At 37.8% G+C, this 17,316-nt stretch overlaps 6 protein-coding genes across 9 annotated transcripts; 4 read left to right on the top strand and 2 right to left on the bottom strand.

Annotated features, from left to right (window-relative positions):
• The first annotated feature begins 248 nt into the window (after positions 1 to 248).
• Bdp1 (transcription factor TFIIIB component B'' homolog Bdp1) lies at positions 249 to 2,758 on the top strand. The gene is made up of 3 exons (XM_068294422.1): positions 249 to 1,478; positions 1,545 to 1,873; positions 1,936 to 2,758. The coding sequence occupies exons 1-3, from the start codon at positions 395 to 397 to the stop codon at positions 2,692 to 2,694; spliced, it is 2,172 nt and encodes a 723-aa protein (XP_068150523.1). The 5' UTR covers positions 249 to 394; the 3' UTR covers positions 2,695 to 2,758.
• Positions 2,759 to 2,870: 112 nt separating this feature from the next.
• ND-B22 (NADH dehydrogenase (ubiquinone) B22 subunit) lies at positions 2,871 to 3,628 on the top strand. Its single transcript, XM_068294658.1, has 3 exons — positions 2,871 to 3,046; positions 3,129 to 3,268; positions 3,326 to 3,628. The coding sequence occupies exons 1-3, from the start codon at positions 2,949 to 2,951 to the stop codon at positions 3,520 to 3,522; spliced, it is 435 nt and encodes a 144-aa protein (XP_068150759.1). The 5' UTR covers positions 2,871 to 2,948; the 3' UTR covers positions 3,523 to 3,628.
• A 124-nt stretch (positions 3,629 to 3,752) lies between these two features.
• LOC137580566 (DET1- and DDB1-associated protein 1) lies at positions 3,753 to 4,353 on the bottom strand. Its single transcript, XM_068294659.1, has one exon. The coding sequence runs from the start codon at positions 4,179 to 4,181 to the stop codon at positions 3,855 to 3,857; it is 327 nt and encodes a 108-aa protein (XP_068150760.1). The 5' UTR covers positions 4,182 to 4,353; the 3' UTR covers positions 3,753 to 3,854.
• Positions 4,354 to 4,436: 83 nt separating this feature from the next.
• Positions 4,437 to 7,759, top strand: beta'COP (coatomer subunit beta'). Its single transcript, XM_068295163.1, has 4 exons — positions 4,437 to 4,913; positions 4,981 to 5,600; positions 5,659 to 6,241; positions 6,301 to 7,759. Exons 1-4 carry the CDS (start codon positions 4,559 to 4,561, stop codon positions 7,503 to 7,505), a joined length of 2,763 nt encoding a protein of 920 aa, XP_068151264.1. The 5' UTR covers positions 4,437 to 4,558; the 3' UTR covers positions 7,506 to 7,759.
• A 441-nt stretch (positions 7,760 to 8,200) lies between these two features.
• Positions 8,201 to 14,767, top strand: loqs (loquacious). 3 transcript variants are annotated; one of them, XM_068295112.1, is made up of 5 exons: positions 8,202 to 8,382; positions 8,482 to 9,364; positions 9,433 to 9,718; positions 13,542 to 13,679; positions 13,830 to 14,767. In XM_068295112.1, exons 2-5 carry the CDS (start codon positions 8,538 to 8,540, stop codon positions 14,076 to 14,078), a joined length of 1,500 nt encoding a protein of 499 aa, XP_068151213.1. In that variant the 5' UTR covers positions 8,202 to 8,382; positions 8,482 to 8,537; the 3' UTR covers positions 14,079 to 14,767. The 3 variants fall into 3 exon arrangements, with proteins under 3 accessions (XP_068151214.1, XP_068151215.1, XP_068151213.1); XM_068295113.1 differs by lacking the exon at positions 13,542 to 13,679 and having other exon boundaries at positions 8,201 to 8,382; XM_068295114.1 differs by lacking the exons at positions 13,542 to 13,679; positions 13,830 to 14,767 and adding an exon at positions 9,781 to 9,899 and having other exon boundaries at positions 8,201 to 8,382.
• Positions 14,768 to 15,097: 330 nt separating this feature from the next.
• On the bottom strand, positions 15,098 to 17,247 carry Ing5 (inhibitor of growth protein 5). Of its 2 annotated transcripts, none has more exons than XM_068294949.1 (5): positions 17,104 to 17,247; positions 16,687 to 17,043; positions 16,431 to 16,615; positions 15,671 to 15,829; positions 15,098 to 15,603 (listed from the first exon to the last, which is right to left on the bottom strand). In XM_068294949.1, exons 1-5 carry the CDS (start codon positions 17,138 to 17,140, stop codon positions 15,502 to 15,504), a joined length of 840 nt encoding a protein of 279 aa, XP_068151050.1. In that variant the 5' UTR covers positions 17,141 to 17,247; the 3' UTR covers positions 15,098 to 15,501. The 2 variants fall into 2 exon arrangements, with proteins under 2 accessions (XP_068151050.1, XP_068151049.1); XM_068294948.1 differs by having other exon boundaries at positions 16,389 to 16,615.
• Positions 17,248 to 17,316: the final 69 nt, after the last annotated feature.

The raw sequence follows: 17,316 nt of genomic DNA on the forward strand, positions 1-17,316 counted from the left end.
GGTTTAAAACAAGTTCACACTTCTAAAAATTGACTTTATTTTGGCAAGTCTATATTTCTACTATCAAGTTTAAACAATGCTGCCAATAAACTTATCTGACATAACATTATTTAAATCAGCTCAGAATGTACAAATTAAAATATTTTAAATGTACTTGTTGTTACAAATCAATTTAAATATTTGTACAATAATGTTGTTAAACTACATAATTTATAGTAAATGTTGATGACTTGTACCACAGTACAAAGGTAGACAGACACTATTTGGACGTTAGCCAACACTTAATCCGAATTAAACTCGTGGTTTGCGGAAGATTATCTTCATTTAATTTTTCCAATTTTGATGTGTGAAAGGAACAGTTAATCTTGTAGCTATCTGATAAAAAATATTTATAATGGCTATGCGAAGGCAGCGCATTAAGGCCATGGCCAATCTGGCCAACATTAAGCGCAAGCCACGCAAAGACGAGACGCCCGTGCAAAAAGAAGAGAGGGAACCGGAGGTGAAGGGGATAGATGAGCAAATCCCTTTCTTTCAACCAGAAGCATTAGAATCTGCGGAACCCGATCTAGGCACAGTCGAGACTCCTGCTGAACTGGAAGCAGAACCATACATTGCGGATGCAAAGGCTTTCAAAATGCCAGCCAGCTCTGTGGGCCAAATGGATGATATTTTTCACTCGGATATTGAAGATAATGTGATACAAATGGACTTGCAAAAGACTACCACAGGATACCCCATGTCGCCGGGCAAGGCTCAGGCCCGTCAGCGTGTTCGTCCGACACCAGTTTTTGGCCAGCGACGAAATAGTTTTGTTGGTTCACCTATGGCCAGCGATTATGATAGTGACTATCAATCACCGGCAACGCCCACGCGTCGGGAACGCTACTTAAGTGGTTCCTCTTCAATGGGACAGACTCCTTCTGCTGTTGCTGGAGCTGGATCATCGCCAATGCCGCAGTCACCTTATAAATACTTTCCACCCGTAATGAGTCCTGGTATGGGGCGCATACGCACCGAGTCCACCTGCTCTGTATATTCGGAGGGTGGCAGCAAACAGCGTAAAACTGCATCAGATGACAAATGCCAACCGGGACAACGTGTGAATGCTCGCAGGGATTTCGAGACTCGCTTTAATAAGGGCATTCCCGATAAATCTACATTTAAGATGTTTGATATGATTTTCTATAATCCGGAAAATAATCCAATGGAACAAAAACCATTAGTTACCACAATTAAGGCAGAATCCAATGGCGATAATGGAGATTCGGCGGCAGAAGCAAAGCCAAATGCAGATCACCTTTTGGAGGCTAAACAAGAAGCCACTACCACAGCCATGCCAGTTCCACAATTGAAACTGGATGCCAATGGTGAAATGATTATCGATGAGAAAACTTTAGAGATTGAGACTACAGCTGAGGTAGAAGCACGCAAAGTTCTGGCGAATTCATCACTTATTCTTATGGATGAGACTACAGGTGAGTAATATAAAAGTATTCTCTGTTTTTGTGATATTATTTTGTGTCCATTTTTTTCATATAAAGGTGACAATGGTTTCTATAAGCGTCATAAGCGTACTCCCTACTGGACTTCCGATGAAACGGTACGTTTTTATCGAAGTCTTCAAATCATTGGCACTGATTTCTCTTTAATGTGCCAAATGTTTCCACAACGCACACGCCGTGATCTCAAGCTTAAGTATAAAAAAGAAGAGCGCATTAATGCCCAACTGATCAATAAGGCTTTACTATATCCCAAAGCCTTTAACATACAAGAGCTGAAAGAACAACTTGAACAGGAGGATCGTGATCGCAAAGAAAAGGATCGTCAATGGCAGGAAATTATTGCCACACAGGCGGAAAACACCAAAAAGGTATTTACCTATTCAATTTTACATGTTCTGGTGTTCTTATTCGACTATATTTACCTTATCAGCGCGCTAAACCACAGCAAAGTAAGGCCGCTCGTTCCCTAAGCGATGGCGATGTGATCTATGAAAATGAAAATGTAACAAAAAAGAAACTTGCCAAGCATATCTGGGCCAAGCGTTGTAAAGCTCTGGAAACGGATGAGAATATAAAGGAAATGGCTAACAAGCCGCCACGCAAACGGCGACGACAACAGCCACCGGTACAAGTCGACAGCGGTGTCGCCGTTATACAGCCGGAGTCGAACATTTTGCCCTCGTTTAATACGATCAAACAGGAAACTATTATTAAAACTGAGCATTCATTAGCAATGGCAAAGGGACAAATTCAACAAGAGCTGAACGATCTACTGGCTGAAGATCAAGAAATGGATTCTTTAGAGTCAGAGAGATTGGACTTTCAATCGGTTCATAATAAAACTATTATGGATCTCGATGATGGCAGTCTAAATTATGTCAGAGATATGGAGAGCATCTTACCGACCCAATCAAGTCCTATCGACTTGGTGGCGCCTCCTGATAGTTTCAACGTTAGTGCAGCTACTGAAACTGTTAAAACAGCTTCCGTAAGCGAAGAGGATATAGAGCAAATTCTTTCCGATCTGGCGGAGGGTTCGTTGGTCTTGGTCTCCTCAGTAGATGCTGAAAATGGAGATCGGGTGATCAACGAGATTTATATGTACGATAAAAGTACTGGCGAACTATTTGAAGAACCACTGAATATTCCTGAACACATTGTCCAGTGCATATTAAACGTAATGAGTTAGGAATCACATTTTCTTTTGTAAAAGTGTTCTGATTAAATGGCTAATTTGTTGATTTTTCAAATAAGACCGCATTCTTTGTTTTCGAGAAATATTTAGGTGATGCCAGCTAGCAGAATTACAATCATATGGCAACATTTGTTTTTCCGTTTCAGTGTTAGTAATGACGTTAAAAAGTCTAGTTGGCAACACCGAGTAAATTGTTGTTTCATTTAGACAGACTTACAGAATTAGGCAATTTTCCGAACGACATAAACATGGCCCAAGTTCCCTTGGCTATTGTCTCGCACAAACGCCAGGTGTGTAGCCTATATAAGCGCGCCCTGCGCAATCTAGAGGCCTGGTACGATCGGCGGTAAGTAAATATCAAAAAAGCATTCGATATTTCCATGATTATATAATGATGAAGTGCATCCAAAAATGTATATACAATCTAGCAATGTGTATCGCTATCGCGCTGTTCAGTTGCGCGCCCGATTCGATGAGAATCGCAACAAAGATTTGGGCGAAGGTATACGCCTCTTAGCCTGTGGGCAAAAGGAACTTTTCGAAACGAAACATTTCCAGCCAAAGAACTGTGAGTTATGGAGAACTTTTCAAAACTGCATACTTATGTCATTTGTTCTAATTTCAGTTGCCAACAGCGCCGGCGGCTGTGCTTTTGAGCGTGAGGTTATTCCACCTGATTGGCTATTGGATTACTGGCATCCATTGGAAAAGGCACAATACCCCGAATATTTTGCCAAGCGTGAACAACGTAAAAAGGAATTTGTCGTTTGGTGGGAGAAGCAATATGGCAAGCCAGATCCCAAGGATTTAGGACATCATTAAGTTAGTAGATTTAGTAAAAATCCAAGTACATTATTTGTTGTCCTTAGAAAAGTAAAACAAACAAAACGTATTGGAAAAAAAAACTGCTTAAATTTGTTCAAACAAACTGTAATTTGTCCTTTTTGAATGGAATTTGTTATGGTTAGATTCGATTTGATTCTATTCTATCTTAATGCTGAACTTAAGGGGAGTTTCTGCAACATAGAGACAGGGGACAAGTAAAAGAAATATTTTGTTTTGTACTTTCTAGTGTTATTTTTATTTTAAGCATAAATTTGTATTTTGATGAATGACACCCACCACCCTCATGGGTCTCGCACCTGGCCTTGGATTTAGTTGTTCAGTTCATTGGGATCTAAACGTGGACGCTTTTTGCTGCTGCTGCCACCGTTGGGCGTCGAACTGTTGCCATTGTTGCCTTCATTACCATTGCCGTGCTCACGCTTACGTTGAAGTGTCTTCTTGTCCCATTGCTGAGTCAGATAGCGCAGCAGTACGCAACGCTTGTCCATGACAATTAACTGTTCGGAGGCCACATCCTCGGTGGGCAAATAGACGGAGGCTCGTCTTTGCGACGTTCGTAGTCCATGCTCGCTGAGATGCGTGAAATTATTGGAATCATGGATGGTGAGACCTTTGATGAAATCGCTGATGGACATGCTGTCACTTCTTGCTGATGTTGTTTACTGGAATCGCAATTGACGTGGTCGAATAACGAGCTACTTAAACTTGGAAGTCGATAAGTTTGATATTTCTATGTACGGAAGTTTAGAGATTTCTTTTGTATCTCACAAACGTAAAAAAACGCAATTATTTGTTGTTGTTTCGACAGGGTTGCCAAAACAATTAATTTTTAGACATATTGCAACATTGCCTTTACGTGGCAGCTCTGCTTACAACACTGAATCAGCTGAAAACCAAATTAAGCAACACTGGCACAAGAATAAATTTTCTGAATAGTCCTAAGCTGACCGAAAGAATTCAATTAATCTTTGCACATATATAGTTTGTGTTTGGACACACCAACGCCTTAAAGATGCCTCTCAAACTGGACATCAAGCGCCGCCTCACATCGCGCTCAGATCGCGTTAAATGTGTCGACCTGCACCCGGCTGAGCCGTGGATGTTGTGTGCATTGTACAATGGCCACGTACACATCATGAACTATGAGAACCAACAAATGGTTAAAGATTTTGAGGTATGCGATGTTCCAGTGCGGTCCGCTCGATTTGTGGCACGTAAAAATTGGATTATCACCGGATCCGATGATATGCAAATACGGATTTTTAACTACAACACACTGGAGAAGGTGCATTCGTTTGAGGCTCACTCAGATTATCTCCGATGCATAGCCGTACATCCCACTCAGCCGCTAGTGCTGACGAGTAGTGGTAAGTAGCATCATATAAGAAGTTGGTTGAGCATTATGATTAGATAGTATATTCTAACTTTCCTCAGACGATATGCTTATAAAATTATGGAATTGGGAAAAAATGTGGGCATGCCAGCGTGTTTTCGAAGGCCACAGTCACTATGTGATGCAGATTGTTTTCAATCCTAAAGATAACAACACTTTTGCCTCCGCCTCATTGGATCGTACTGTTAAAGTGTGGCAATTGGGCTCCAATTTCGCCAACTTCACTCTTGAAGGCCACGAAAAGGGTGTCAACTGTATCGACTATTATCATGGCGGCGATAAGCCGTATTTGATTTCCGGAGCCGATGATCGTCTGGTTAAGATCTGGGACTATCAGAACAAGACTTGTGTTCAAACACTTGAGGGTCATGCCCAGAATATATCCGCCGTCTGTTTCCATCCTGAATTACCAATTGTTTTAACCGGCTCCGAAGATGGCACCGTCAGGATTTGGCATTCAGGCACTTATCGACTAGAGACCTGTTTAAATTATGGCTTTGAACGGGTTTGGACCATTTCCAGCATGCGTGGCACCAATAATGTGGCTCTTGGCTATGATGAAGGCTCAATTATTATTAAAGTCGGTCGGGAGGAGCCTGCCATGTCAATGGACGTTGTTGGTGGCAAAATCGTGTGGGCCAAACACTCGGAAATGCAGCAGGTGAGTGGAGTGATGCAATCTATAAATTATACTCTTTGGTTAATCTTATTATTTGTAGGTCAATTTAAAAACCATTGCAGACGGCACTGAGATTAAAGATGGCGAACGTCTTCCTGTTGCCGTTAAGGATATGGGCGCCTGTGAAATCTATCCCCAGACTATTGCCCACAATCCCAATGGCCGTTTTGTTGTGGTCTGTGGTGATGGTGAATATATAATCTACACATCGATGGCACTGCGTAACAAGGCTTTTGGCTCAGCCCAAGAATTTGTCTGGGCTTTGGAAAGCAATGAGTATGCCATACGGGAGAATAATGGAACTGTTCGCGTTTTTCGTAACTTCAAGGAGCGCAAGAGTTTCACACCCGAATATGGCGCGGAAAATATTTATGGAGGTTATTATTTTGGAGCAAAAACCTCATCGGGACTGGCCTTTTATGATTGGGAGACATTGCAACTGGTTCGTCGCATTGAAGTTCAACCACGTAATGTTTTTTGGAACGAAAGCGGCAGTTTAGTGTGCCTGGCCACTGATGATTCATATTTCATATTGGCCGTCGATACAAATCTGGTTGCCAATGCTGTCGAGACCAAGGAAGGCCTAGAGGATGATGGCGTAGAGAGTGCCTTTAATGTGTTGGGTAAGGCTGTCATTATATTCTAATTAATCTTTAGGTTTATCAATTTATTCTCATTTCAGGCGAGATTTCTGAATCGGTCAAGACTGGCCTGTGGGTGGGTGATTGTTTCATCTACACGAATTCGGTGAACCGCATTAACTATTATGTGGGCGGTGAGATTGTGACCGTTTCCCATTTAGATCGCACCATGTACTTGCTGGGCTATGTGCCCAAGGATAATCGTTTGTATCTAGGCGATAAGGAGCTAAATGTTATTAGCTTCTGCTTACAGCTATCCGTTCTTGAATATCAGACAGCCGTAATGAGACGTGACTTTGAACGAGCCGATGTAGTTTTGCCCACAATACCCAAAGAATATCGGACACGAGTAGCCCATTTTCTAGAGAAACAAGGATTCAAAACACAAGCATTGCAAGTCTCCACCGATGCAGATCATAAATTTGATTTGGCTTTGCAAATTGGTGAGCTAGAGATAGCCTTAAAACTAGCTCGCGAGGCGGAAAACTCTCAGAAATGGTCACAATTGGCTGATGTGGCGGCACGTAAAAATAATATGGGCCTAGTTAAGGAGTGCATGCAGAAGGCCAATGACTTTAGTGGTCTACTGCTGCTATCTACTGCATCGGGAGATGCTCAAATGTTGGAGGAAGTGGAATCAGCTGGTTCGGCTCAAGGTCGACACAATATTGCCTTTTTGGCCGCATTCTTACGTTCCGATGTCCAACGTTGTATGGACATTCTTATTGAGACAAATCGTTTGCCTGAAGCGGCATTCTTTGCCCGTACATACATGCCTAGCCAAATGTCCAGAGTGGTAGAACTGTGGCGCGAAGAGCTAAGTAAGGTTAACGAAAAGGCTGGTCAATCGCTGGCCGATCCAGCTCAGTATACAAATCTCTTTCCCGGTTTGGGTGATGCCTTGCGCGTAGAGCAACATTTACAAGAGGAACGCTCGAGAAAAGCACCCGCTCGCATAGCCAGTCAGTTGCCTTTGAACAGTGAGCGGAATCCATTGCAAGAACTTAATGCAGCGGAGCAACAAAGTGGAATTGGTCAAATGGAGGAAAAGGAGAAACCAAAGTTTGTCGCAGCTCCCGTGACAGCTGCTGCCGCTGCCGCTGCTGTCAGCACTATGACCACTGCTCCCGTGGATGTAGATGAGGATGATGATGATTTGGATCTGGAAATTGATGGCATAACGCTTGATGACAATATCGATACCACAGATGTCAATTTGGATGAAGATTTTCTAAGCGATGATTAGGCCTACTCTTTAATTTAAAAATTGCTTGTTGTAATGGGAAATGTTTAATGAACTCCCCGCAATCCCCCAAAGCATTTCAAGCCACACACACAATTCCATGCATACATTCACAATTTGATTTGAATGGGTGTTTGTTGTTTCCCGTGCATTAACTATATACAAATTTACAATTATATATTATATATCGTATTGTATAAATAATATGTGTACTACCATTATCAAGCAGCAGAAATGCAATAAATATTTTAAAAATACATCATCTTTTCAAAATAGTGATGACCGTTAAAAATGACGTACCCATATTAACAAAGTGTTGCCAGATAGTTTTCAACTAGAAAAGACCTAAAATGATCCCGCTTATCACAGAGAATTACCGGTAAATCCTTCTGAAATAACCCAAAGTTCCGGAATCAGTAATACTAAACAGACGAGGGTAATAATATCTTTAAGAAGTCTGCCTAAAAATTATTACTATTGGTTGGTAGTAATATTAGATGTAAAGTTAAAAAGTTAGTTTAAAAACTCCAGAAAACTTAAATGAAAATTACTAGTTGGGTCTAGTTTTTATATGTATTGTTGATTTCATACAATTTACAAATAATTGCGAAATTTCCCTGCTTTGCTTTGTTTTCTGTTCCAAAATCCACATTGTTAGCCAGATTGACGTTGCCACACTGTCAACACACACAAATAAGTTGGCTTCGTTAAAATTATTTCATTCCGGACAGCTGATGCCTAGTGTATACATAAGGAGATATTAAAAAAAATCGTGTGTGCGTCTGGATTTTGCTGTATTTTTTATTTAAGAATGAATTATTAACTAACCATTAATAAATTATTATTAAATAAAAAACAGTTCAAAAACCGTCAATCAAGCGTAAGTGGGAATAAAAATGGGATAAAAGCATAAGAATGCATTATTTGGGCATCTACCGCAAACGTTTATTGATTTTTTTTGTGTTCTATTACCACACAGATACATACCACAATCTACACAAATACGAGGCAAAGAACGATCGACACGTAGATACTATGGAACAGGAATACTACCACAGTCATAATCTACAGCAGCAACAACAACAGCAATTGCAGCAGATGCAACAGCAGCAGATACAACAACAACAGCTGCAAGAACAACAGCAGCAGCAGCAGCTGCAGCAACAACAACAATTGCAGCAGATGCAACAGCAACAACATCAACAGCAACAGCAGCAGCAGCCGCCAATTCAGACGGGATTTGCACCGCGTCGTCAATATGATAATGCGGTTATACCGTCTGCATGTTTGCCAAATGGAGCTGGAGGAGAAAACTCGGCATCGAAGTCATCCGCTGCAAGCATGCTGTCGCAGCGCACTGGGAAAAGTCGAAAGGATAAGTCCTCGGCAGGCCAACAGCAGCAACAAAGCCAACAGCAGCAGCAGCTCCAACCACAACCATTAAGCGAATTATCCAGCAGCATGCCCACAGATGAAGCATTAAGATTTGTAAACGAAACCGATGCCAATGGACTGGCCATGAAAACGCCAGTTAGTATACTCCAGGAGCTGTTGAGTCGACGTGGCATCACACCCGGATACGAACTGGTGCAAATCGAGGGAGCCATCCATGAGCCGACATTCCGTTTTCGTGTATCCTTTAAGGATAAGGATACTCCATTCACGGCCATGGGAGCAGGACGCTCAAAGAAGGAAGCCAAGCATGCGGCAGCTAGAGCTTTGATAGACAAATTAATTGTTGTCCAGCTTCCGGAAACCATGAACTCTGCTGGTGTTGGTCCTGGCGGTGGAGCTGTTGGCTCATCTGCTGCTGGCAGTGGTGGCGATGGTAATTCGAATGTGGCACCGGGCAGTAGCAGCGAGTAAGTTCGAACATTTGAATTAACAATGTTTTATTAAAGCAACCAATAAAACCAAAAAATATTTCTAGTTCTGGTGATAAAATTGTTGGAAATCCAATTGGTTGGCTACAGGAAATGTGTATGCAACGTCGCTGGCCACCACCATCATATGAAACTGAAACCGAACTGGGGCTGCCACATGAGCGTCTATTCACCATCGCGTGCACCATACTGAATTATCGAGAAGTTGGCAAAGGCAAGAGCAAGAAAATTGCCAAACGTTTGGCTGCCCATAAAATGTGGACACGCTTACAAGAGGCACCCATCGATTCGGCCAAGATCAATGATAGCATTTGCAGTGAAATGGAAATTGATGTGAGTACATTTAATCATTAATCAACTAACAATAACATTAGGAGTGTTGGTCTCTTTTGTAGTTACCTTCTGCACATTTTTTACTAGCAGATCTTTAGAATATTGAAAGATCCACCTATGTATCCAACCTATGTCTCATAGGACCCGAAACAGCATTAAACCGAGTTTTTTGTAAAATTCATTTTTGGTTGTGGGTATCTTTTTTTTTTTATCATTTATTGAAACCTTATGTAATAAGTTTTTTTGTTTAAGAAAAGCTACGTTGGTTTAATAAAAGAAATGTAGGTACAACATTCTTGGCTGGTCAAAGTTTCTTTTAAACCATTGCAAGGGTATAAAAAGACAGGTTTATCATAAACTATCTTTAATTAAATAAAACAAAAACAAATTTTTCTAAAGTTTAGAAATTATGAGGATACCAATATGTTCGTTTTCGGTCTTATGTTCGTTTTCGGTCTTATTTTCATTTGAGTAGATTTGATTAACCTTGGAGAAAATGTTGATCCATCCGGACGTTTCCATGTAGACCAAACAATGCCAACGCAATTGATCTGCTTCCCACAATATTTGCCATTCAAAGAGCTACGTAAAACACAAATATTTAAAAAGTGTCATTTTCAACCGTAAATTGCCGGATATTTACCTTTCTCCACAGCTATTAAACCACCAACCAGCACCAAATAATTGTGCACAATGTGAGTCACGCCAAGAGGATTTATCATTGTCGTATGTTGAAAAGGGCATATTTACATCGCTCAAAAGTGCATCTCCAGCTGTTCCCTTATAATTTCCAATCGATATCAATCTATAATCTTCTTCTCTGCTGGCTACCATAAAATTATCATAATGGGCATAACTTTTAATGCCATCAAAGTCTTCGAGTTCTATTTCAAGCTCGTATGTTTGGTTTCGGGTCAGTGCATATAATTTTTCCAAGCCAATGAAAAAGCTGTCATTAAATTCCCCAAATCCTCTTCCATATTCTCGCATAGTTCTATTAAAGTTTACCTCATGGTTAATACGACTTTGGATAACAATCCAGCCATCTGAGCAGGATACTTTAAATGGTTTTACGTCAGGCAAACTCAATAAATATACACCATTCGAATTTCGACATGGTGGACATTGATTGATTGGTTGTTGAAATTTGATTTTATTTCCGATTGTGCCAAGTTGTTCTTTTAAGGACTCTAATTCTGTGTAGAGATCGTTGTTCTCCTGAAGTAAGTCGGCTTTATCTTTCGATTCAAATTGCTGTTTTGCGTTAGTTTGAGTACTCGTCCATAATTCATCTTTTAAACTTTGTATTTGAGATTGATAATTATTTAACTCGATCGATTTCTTCTCAGACAATGTTCGCCAGTTATATATTTCAAGATTCTTATCCTCGATATGTCTTACATAAACATTATTAAACTCTGTTTTTATATGCTGAATTTCGATTTGACAATTTTCTTTTTCTTGAATCCGCAAACTGTTTAAGCTTCTGTAACAATTAGTCCTAACTTCTTCAATTTCTTTAGTTTTTTGTTGAATGATATTTTTTCCTTGTTTCATCAAATTGCTTATGACATTAATTTCACTCTCCCTGGCCGTGTTAATCGTTTGGATAGCCTTTAACTGGTTCTCTGTGTTGCCTAAATTACTTGTACATTCATTTAATTGTCGTTCAAAATTTAATATCAAGTCGTTGATTTTATTTGCATTGCTTTGAATGAAGACTCTATGATTTTGGATCGATTTCAATTGAATATCATATTGCTGTACTGTCATTTGACATTCTTTCAAGTGAGAAATGATTACATTGTGCTTAATTTCATATTGCTGCCGAATTTCTAAGTTTTCTTTTAAGAATTCTCCCGCCTGTTCTTTAGTTTTCATCATAATTGTATTAAATTGATTTGCTTTTTCCACAATCTCTTTCGTACTCTTCACCAATTGTTGCTCCAAATTGTTTAAATCTTTCTCGAACTTAGATTTCTGTATTTCATTTATTGTCGTTAAATTTTGAATGGTTTTTGAATTGTCTTTCAATTGTAGTTGAGAACTTTGCAATTCTTCTGTAATCTTCGTTAATTGTTCTTTCAAATTCTTTAGTTCCATATCCGACTGCCTTTTTTTGATTTCTATAACCATTGTTAAATTTTGAATAGTTTCTGAATTCTCTTTTAATTGTAGTTGAGAACTTTGCAATTCTTTTGACCTATTCATTAATTGTTCCTTCAAATTATTCAATTCCATGTCCCACTCATTTTTTAGCAATTCTTTTACCATCGTTAGATTCTGAATTTTTTTAAAGTCTTCCTCTCCTTTTTTATTTTGTACTTGAAGAATCCCTTCATTAACATTGAATTGGTATTCTAATTGTGAATGTTTTATCTGCAAATTAGTGGTGTTTTTCTTTAAGTACTCTACTTGTTTTAATAGATCATTTAGTTCATTATTTTTGTAACCAATGATAACATTTAAATGTTTAGTCCTATTATTACAATCACTGGCAAAGTGAAGCAAAGGTTTTATATTGTTATAACACTTTTCGGCTTCTGAACAAGGCTCTCGAACCTCTTGTGCCTCCTGCAAATGAAATATCACTTTAAATTTTCACTGAAGTAATCTTCTTTGTAATCCTACCATTTTATTGCCAACATCAGGAGTTGACAATACGTGGGCGATTAAGTGGACGAGTAACAAAAATAGGTTTAAGTCTTTTCGCATTTTGCAACCGCAGCTTAAAAAACACAAAAGGAGACTAAAATGAATTTCGGTTATTTATTGCAAAAAATACATTTATTGTTGTCTCAATTCTGGGAAACTTTTTTTACTGATAACCATTGTCGAAATTCCTAAGCCGAGATTCGTATGCTCTTGTTTGAAACAACAAATTTAAAATTTAGCTAGCTGATAGTAGTTGTGTTTTTGTTGAGTTATACTTTACAAAAAAGGCTATATTAGTAAAGGTCAGTAATTCCTCAATAGGAAATTCCAACAAAAACGATTTCCTATTTTAAGAGCTATCTTTGTTCCGTGAATTATGAAATTAATATGTTGATAACAAATATTATATTATTATATTTTCAATAACAGTACCCCATTTTAGAACCAGAAACCTCTTTACATTTTAAATTTGATAAACCCAGTGACCTATAGACGAACAAACAGCCAGACATGACCTAAACGAATCGTTAGTCAATGATGATAAAAAATTCAGATCTTTTAGAATGTCATGGAACTAGGATCACTTTTAATGTAGACAAAAGATTTTTATTTTGGATTTCATTCATAAATTTTATTTTTATTAAGAAATCGAATTTCGCAGAATTAAACGAAGGTTGAGCCAATGCTTGCCATTGATTATTCTTATGTTTCCATTTCATGTGATTTATGTGGATCCCTGATTATTCTTTTGTTTCCAATTTAATGAAATATACTCAGAAATATATCGTCACCACTTGTTCGGTCCTTTTTAACCTCGACACTCTAGGAATCATGTTTCCATTGTACATAAAGTTATTTAGTAATAGTAATTTGTTTAATCTCTGCCTCTTAGCGCTAGCAGTCTCTTTTGGATAACATTACCAAGTATTTTTAATTATTTCTTATTTTCTAAGGCAAATAAAAGATATTGGCCATCACAAGACCAACTGATAAATAATCCTCACCCATTTAATTATATCCCTAACACAGATATACTTCAACTCACCATTAACTTGGGTTTTGGCTTTTAGAAAGATAAATAGATCCATTTTTGTTTTAAGTCAAATGAATTTAAATTAAATTTAAAATAAAACAAAAAATTACGAAAATGTTGCGCTCTTATTTCCAGCCCCGCAATAACGATAGTTATTATGGTGATTTGAAAGATATCTCTGTGCCAAATTTGACCACCCAGCACAGTAACAAAGTCTCACAATTCCATAAGACCCTGAAAAACGCAACGGGTAAAAAACTGCTTAAATTACAGGTAAATGGTCTGGCTGAGGCACACCACAACATACACACGCATACACACAGACACATTCGTCTGTTTAAATACGAAATTTCATAAATTATAAATCAATATTTTTCCAAATTTCCTAAATTTATGATTATTTTTTTCTTTTGACTTTTGCAGAAAACATGCCTAAAAAGCTCAAAGATCGATTACATCAAGCTGCTGGGCGAGATAGCCACTGAAAATCAGTTCGAGGTCACCTACGTGGACATTGAGGAGAAGACGTATACGGGTCAATTTCAATGCCTGGTGCAGCTCTCCACGTTGCCCGTGGGTGTTTGCCATGGTACTGGTTCAACGGCTGCCGAAGCTCGACGAAATGCGGCACAAAATGCCCTCGAGTATCTGAAGATAATGACGAAGAAATAAACATCACATCATCCATATTTGAAGGCAAGCAGATTTGTGTGTTATGTGGGGTAGAGCCACAAAAACTGCATAGCAAAATCTGAACGCACACCACGATAAAGAAAACTGAAACCGAATCCTTAAGAACCCCAAAACCCATTTACAAAACGAGGATAATATAGGGATCCATACCATGGACTCTGTTTGAGAGTGGACTGAATTTACTTGATCATCATACATGCTGAAAAAAAAAAAAAAAATGTCATTATTGTAATATTTTCTCTTTATAATTCTTATGTTTTCGTATTTTCACATTAGCTAACACACCAAAAATGACACATTTGATTTCGGCAGCAAACAGTTCATCCAATCCCCAAAGTGTATAACAATTTATTAAACAAAACAGAGAAAATTCCTAGTTTGAGTTATTTTTTATGCACTCCAATCACATATAAACAAAAAAATATACTACTAATTCCTATTAATCATTTACATTATTGATTATTCTTTTCTGATTTCTGGTCTTTTTTTTTTTTTTTTTTTAAAGAATGTTGTGTTATTTTGTATAAAGGAGAAAAGACGTGTACACGTAGTTATAAACAAATTGCACAAGTATATAATAATATATATGCTTTCCCAGGTGTATATATACATATTATATATTTGTAGTCTTGAATTGAATAAAAGTAAAGACAAATTCTATCCTTGTATTTCTTTCCGTTTTACTTAACTAGAAATTTAACGGTATTTGTTTTAATTTTTGAGTCGGTTTCAAATGTTATTCGACTCATAATTGAGAGACACTAACGATTCTGAATCTACGCCTACGCCTAAGAGATCCCAATAATGAGTAATGTGCCTAATTATCGATTTATGCTATTCCGAGACTGAAACACATGAGAAGAAACTACAGGGGACCAAGGATACTCAGAGCACTCTGAATTTCGAAAGGATTTAGTCATGGTGTAACTTTTATCAATAATTTAAAAGCCTTTAATATGCAATTGATTTTCAACATCCTGAGATTAAATAATTGTCTCTTTTGTTTTATTTATTTAGATTTATTTTATATTCTAAACTATAATGTACATATTATAGATAATCCTAAAAAAAAATGATAATTCGGTTTTGCCGACATGCAGATACCCTGTACTTCATAGGGTAAAACATATTAATATATAAGGGTGATCTAATATTATAGATTGGTCGATTGTAGCAAAAAAAAAAAAAAAAATCATGAAACATAACAATTCTTGCCCAAAAATCCATTACTTATCTTAGGCTTTGCTTTTAAACATAAATAAAAATCTATATTCTCTATCTTAAAGTGGAGATAATTTGAGTAGTTCCTTGATATCTAATACCGAGAGTCCAAGGGAATTTGTAGTTCTCTCTTTCGATATAACCCTTTTTCCTATGAGTACAGAGTTAAAGCATCTGTTTTTTATTTCTTTTTACGATCTTGCGTGCATTTAGGACAAAACCATTTGCCTTTTGGCTTTATCGTAAGACCAACGCAGGCAAAATGGAACCATTCAATGGGACACTGTTGAAAAATAAAAAAACATTGTGTTACACTTAATTCTTACAAATTTTTTGGTTTTTATACTTACATCGGGATTATCGCAACCAATCATCTCGCCATAGGATACCTGATGACACAGACAATAAGTCGGCTCATTGGGATCCACAGGCATATCCATGACATCGCTGGGATGTGTTGCATTTGTATGACATGATTCTTTTTCAGAGTCATCCACATCAACTGCTTTCTATATACATGAGAGAGCCAAAGTAATAAATATGAGAATCTTTGTATATAATTGTTGAGGAAATCATGCAGTTTAGGTGGTGAGAAAATTATAATGACTAATGAATAATTTATCTACTTTACAAACTAAAGAAAAGTAGAAAATTACAATAAATCTGCATACAAATAAGAAAAATAATACGAATGATTAATGCAATTTTTAGGAATGGGATGAACAATGTTTTTAATCTTGATGAGGGAGTTTAAAAAAGTTTCAAGATAAACTTGGACTTTTTTAAAATCGAAATGTTAAGCCGCAGTTAACTAATTACCAGGTTCAGTTATACATTGATAAGAGTCCTAACTGAACTTAATTAATTAATGCGGCTTAACAAAAAGTGTGTAATTTCCAATTTTAGTAAGTATTCACGAATACATGGTATTTGGGGATTTCTTCGAGGATTGTAAGCAATAAGAAACTAAAACTAATTTTATTTAATTGAAAATCAACCAACCAACTAAAGGATTTGTAAAACTTGGAAAAATGCATTCTGATGAATGAAAAAATGATGATGATTTACCTTTTGAGCGCCCCCCTTGCGTGTTTCTTTTTCTTGATTTACCTTGGACTTTTTCTTTTTGCTACCTTGTCCACCATTACCGCCGCTAGCATTGCTACTGACATTGAGATTTGTATTGGAAGTGTTCTGATTGCCCAAAGCACGACCTGAAGTTTCGTCGTCGGAGGAAGCAGCCGATTTTTTCTTTTTCCCTGTTGTCTTGCCATCTTTGGTCTTCTTTCGACCCTCTGAAAATGTATGGAAAGAGTATGCAAGCTTTAACGTAATTATATAAAAAGGAAAATAGTTTTTGGCTTACTTTTGGCCACCGCTTCCTCAGATTTGGCTCTTGTGGATGAGGCCTTCTCCTGAATTTCACCCTCGAATCGTGCCAAATCATTATCCAAACGACGGATTTGTTTATCAACCAGCTCATATGTTTGGATGGCAAGTTGCACTTTGTCATCGCTGTATTCCTTGGCCTTGCCAAACAAAGCCTTAATATCCTCCAAACGCTCCTTGCGCTCCTCTTCGCTCATGGCCCCGCTTTCAGTTAGTTTTCGCATAAAATCCTTGGCATGGCTATCGATTGATTTCATAGCTGTTTGGGCGCGATCATCCAATTTACGCATTAGCTTAAAATTACGTTCCAGCTCAGTGGGCAGGGATTCCAAGCCTATATAAATGATAATACTTGTTTTTAAAAAACATACGAATAGATTGAACTATATCTTACCATCTAAATAATTTTCCAAATAAATGGCTGATGACATTTTTACAGAAAATTCAAATATATTTCAATAATTTATTTTGTTTTTTGTTTATCCAGACGCCACATTTAGGTGGTATATATCAACAGCTGTTTTCTTTTGCGTGCCGACCAGAGATGCCAGTGTGGTAAAAAACAAGGAACTGCCAATGGCGTTGGCAGGGGGGATTTTGTTAAAAA

This window comes from Drosophila tropicalis, unplaced genomic scaffold, assembly GCF_018151085.1.
Source record: "Drosophila tropicalis isolate 14030-0801.00 unplaced genomic scaffold, ASM1815108v1 contig_845, whole genome shotgun sequence".
Classification (NCBI taxonomy): domain Eukaryota; kingdom Metazoa; phylum Arthropoda; class Insecta; order Diptera; family Drosophilidae; genus Drosophila; species Drosophila tropicalis.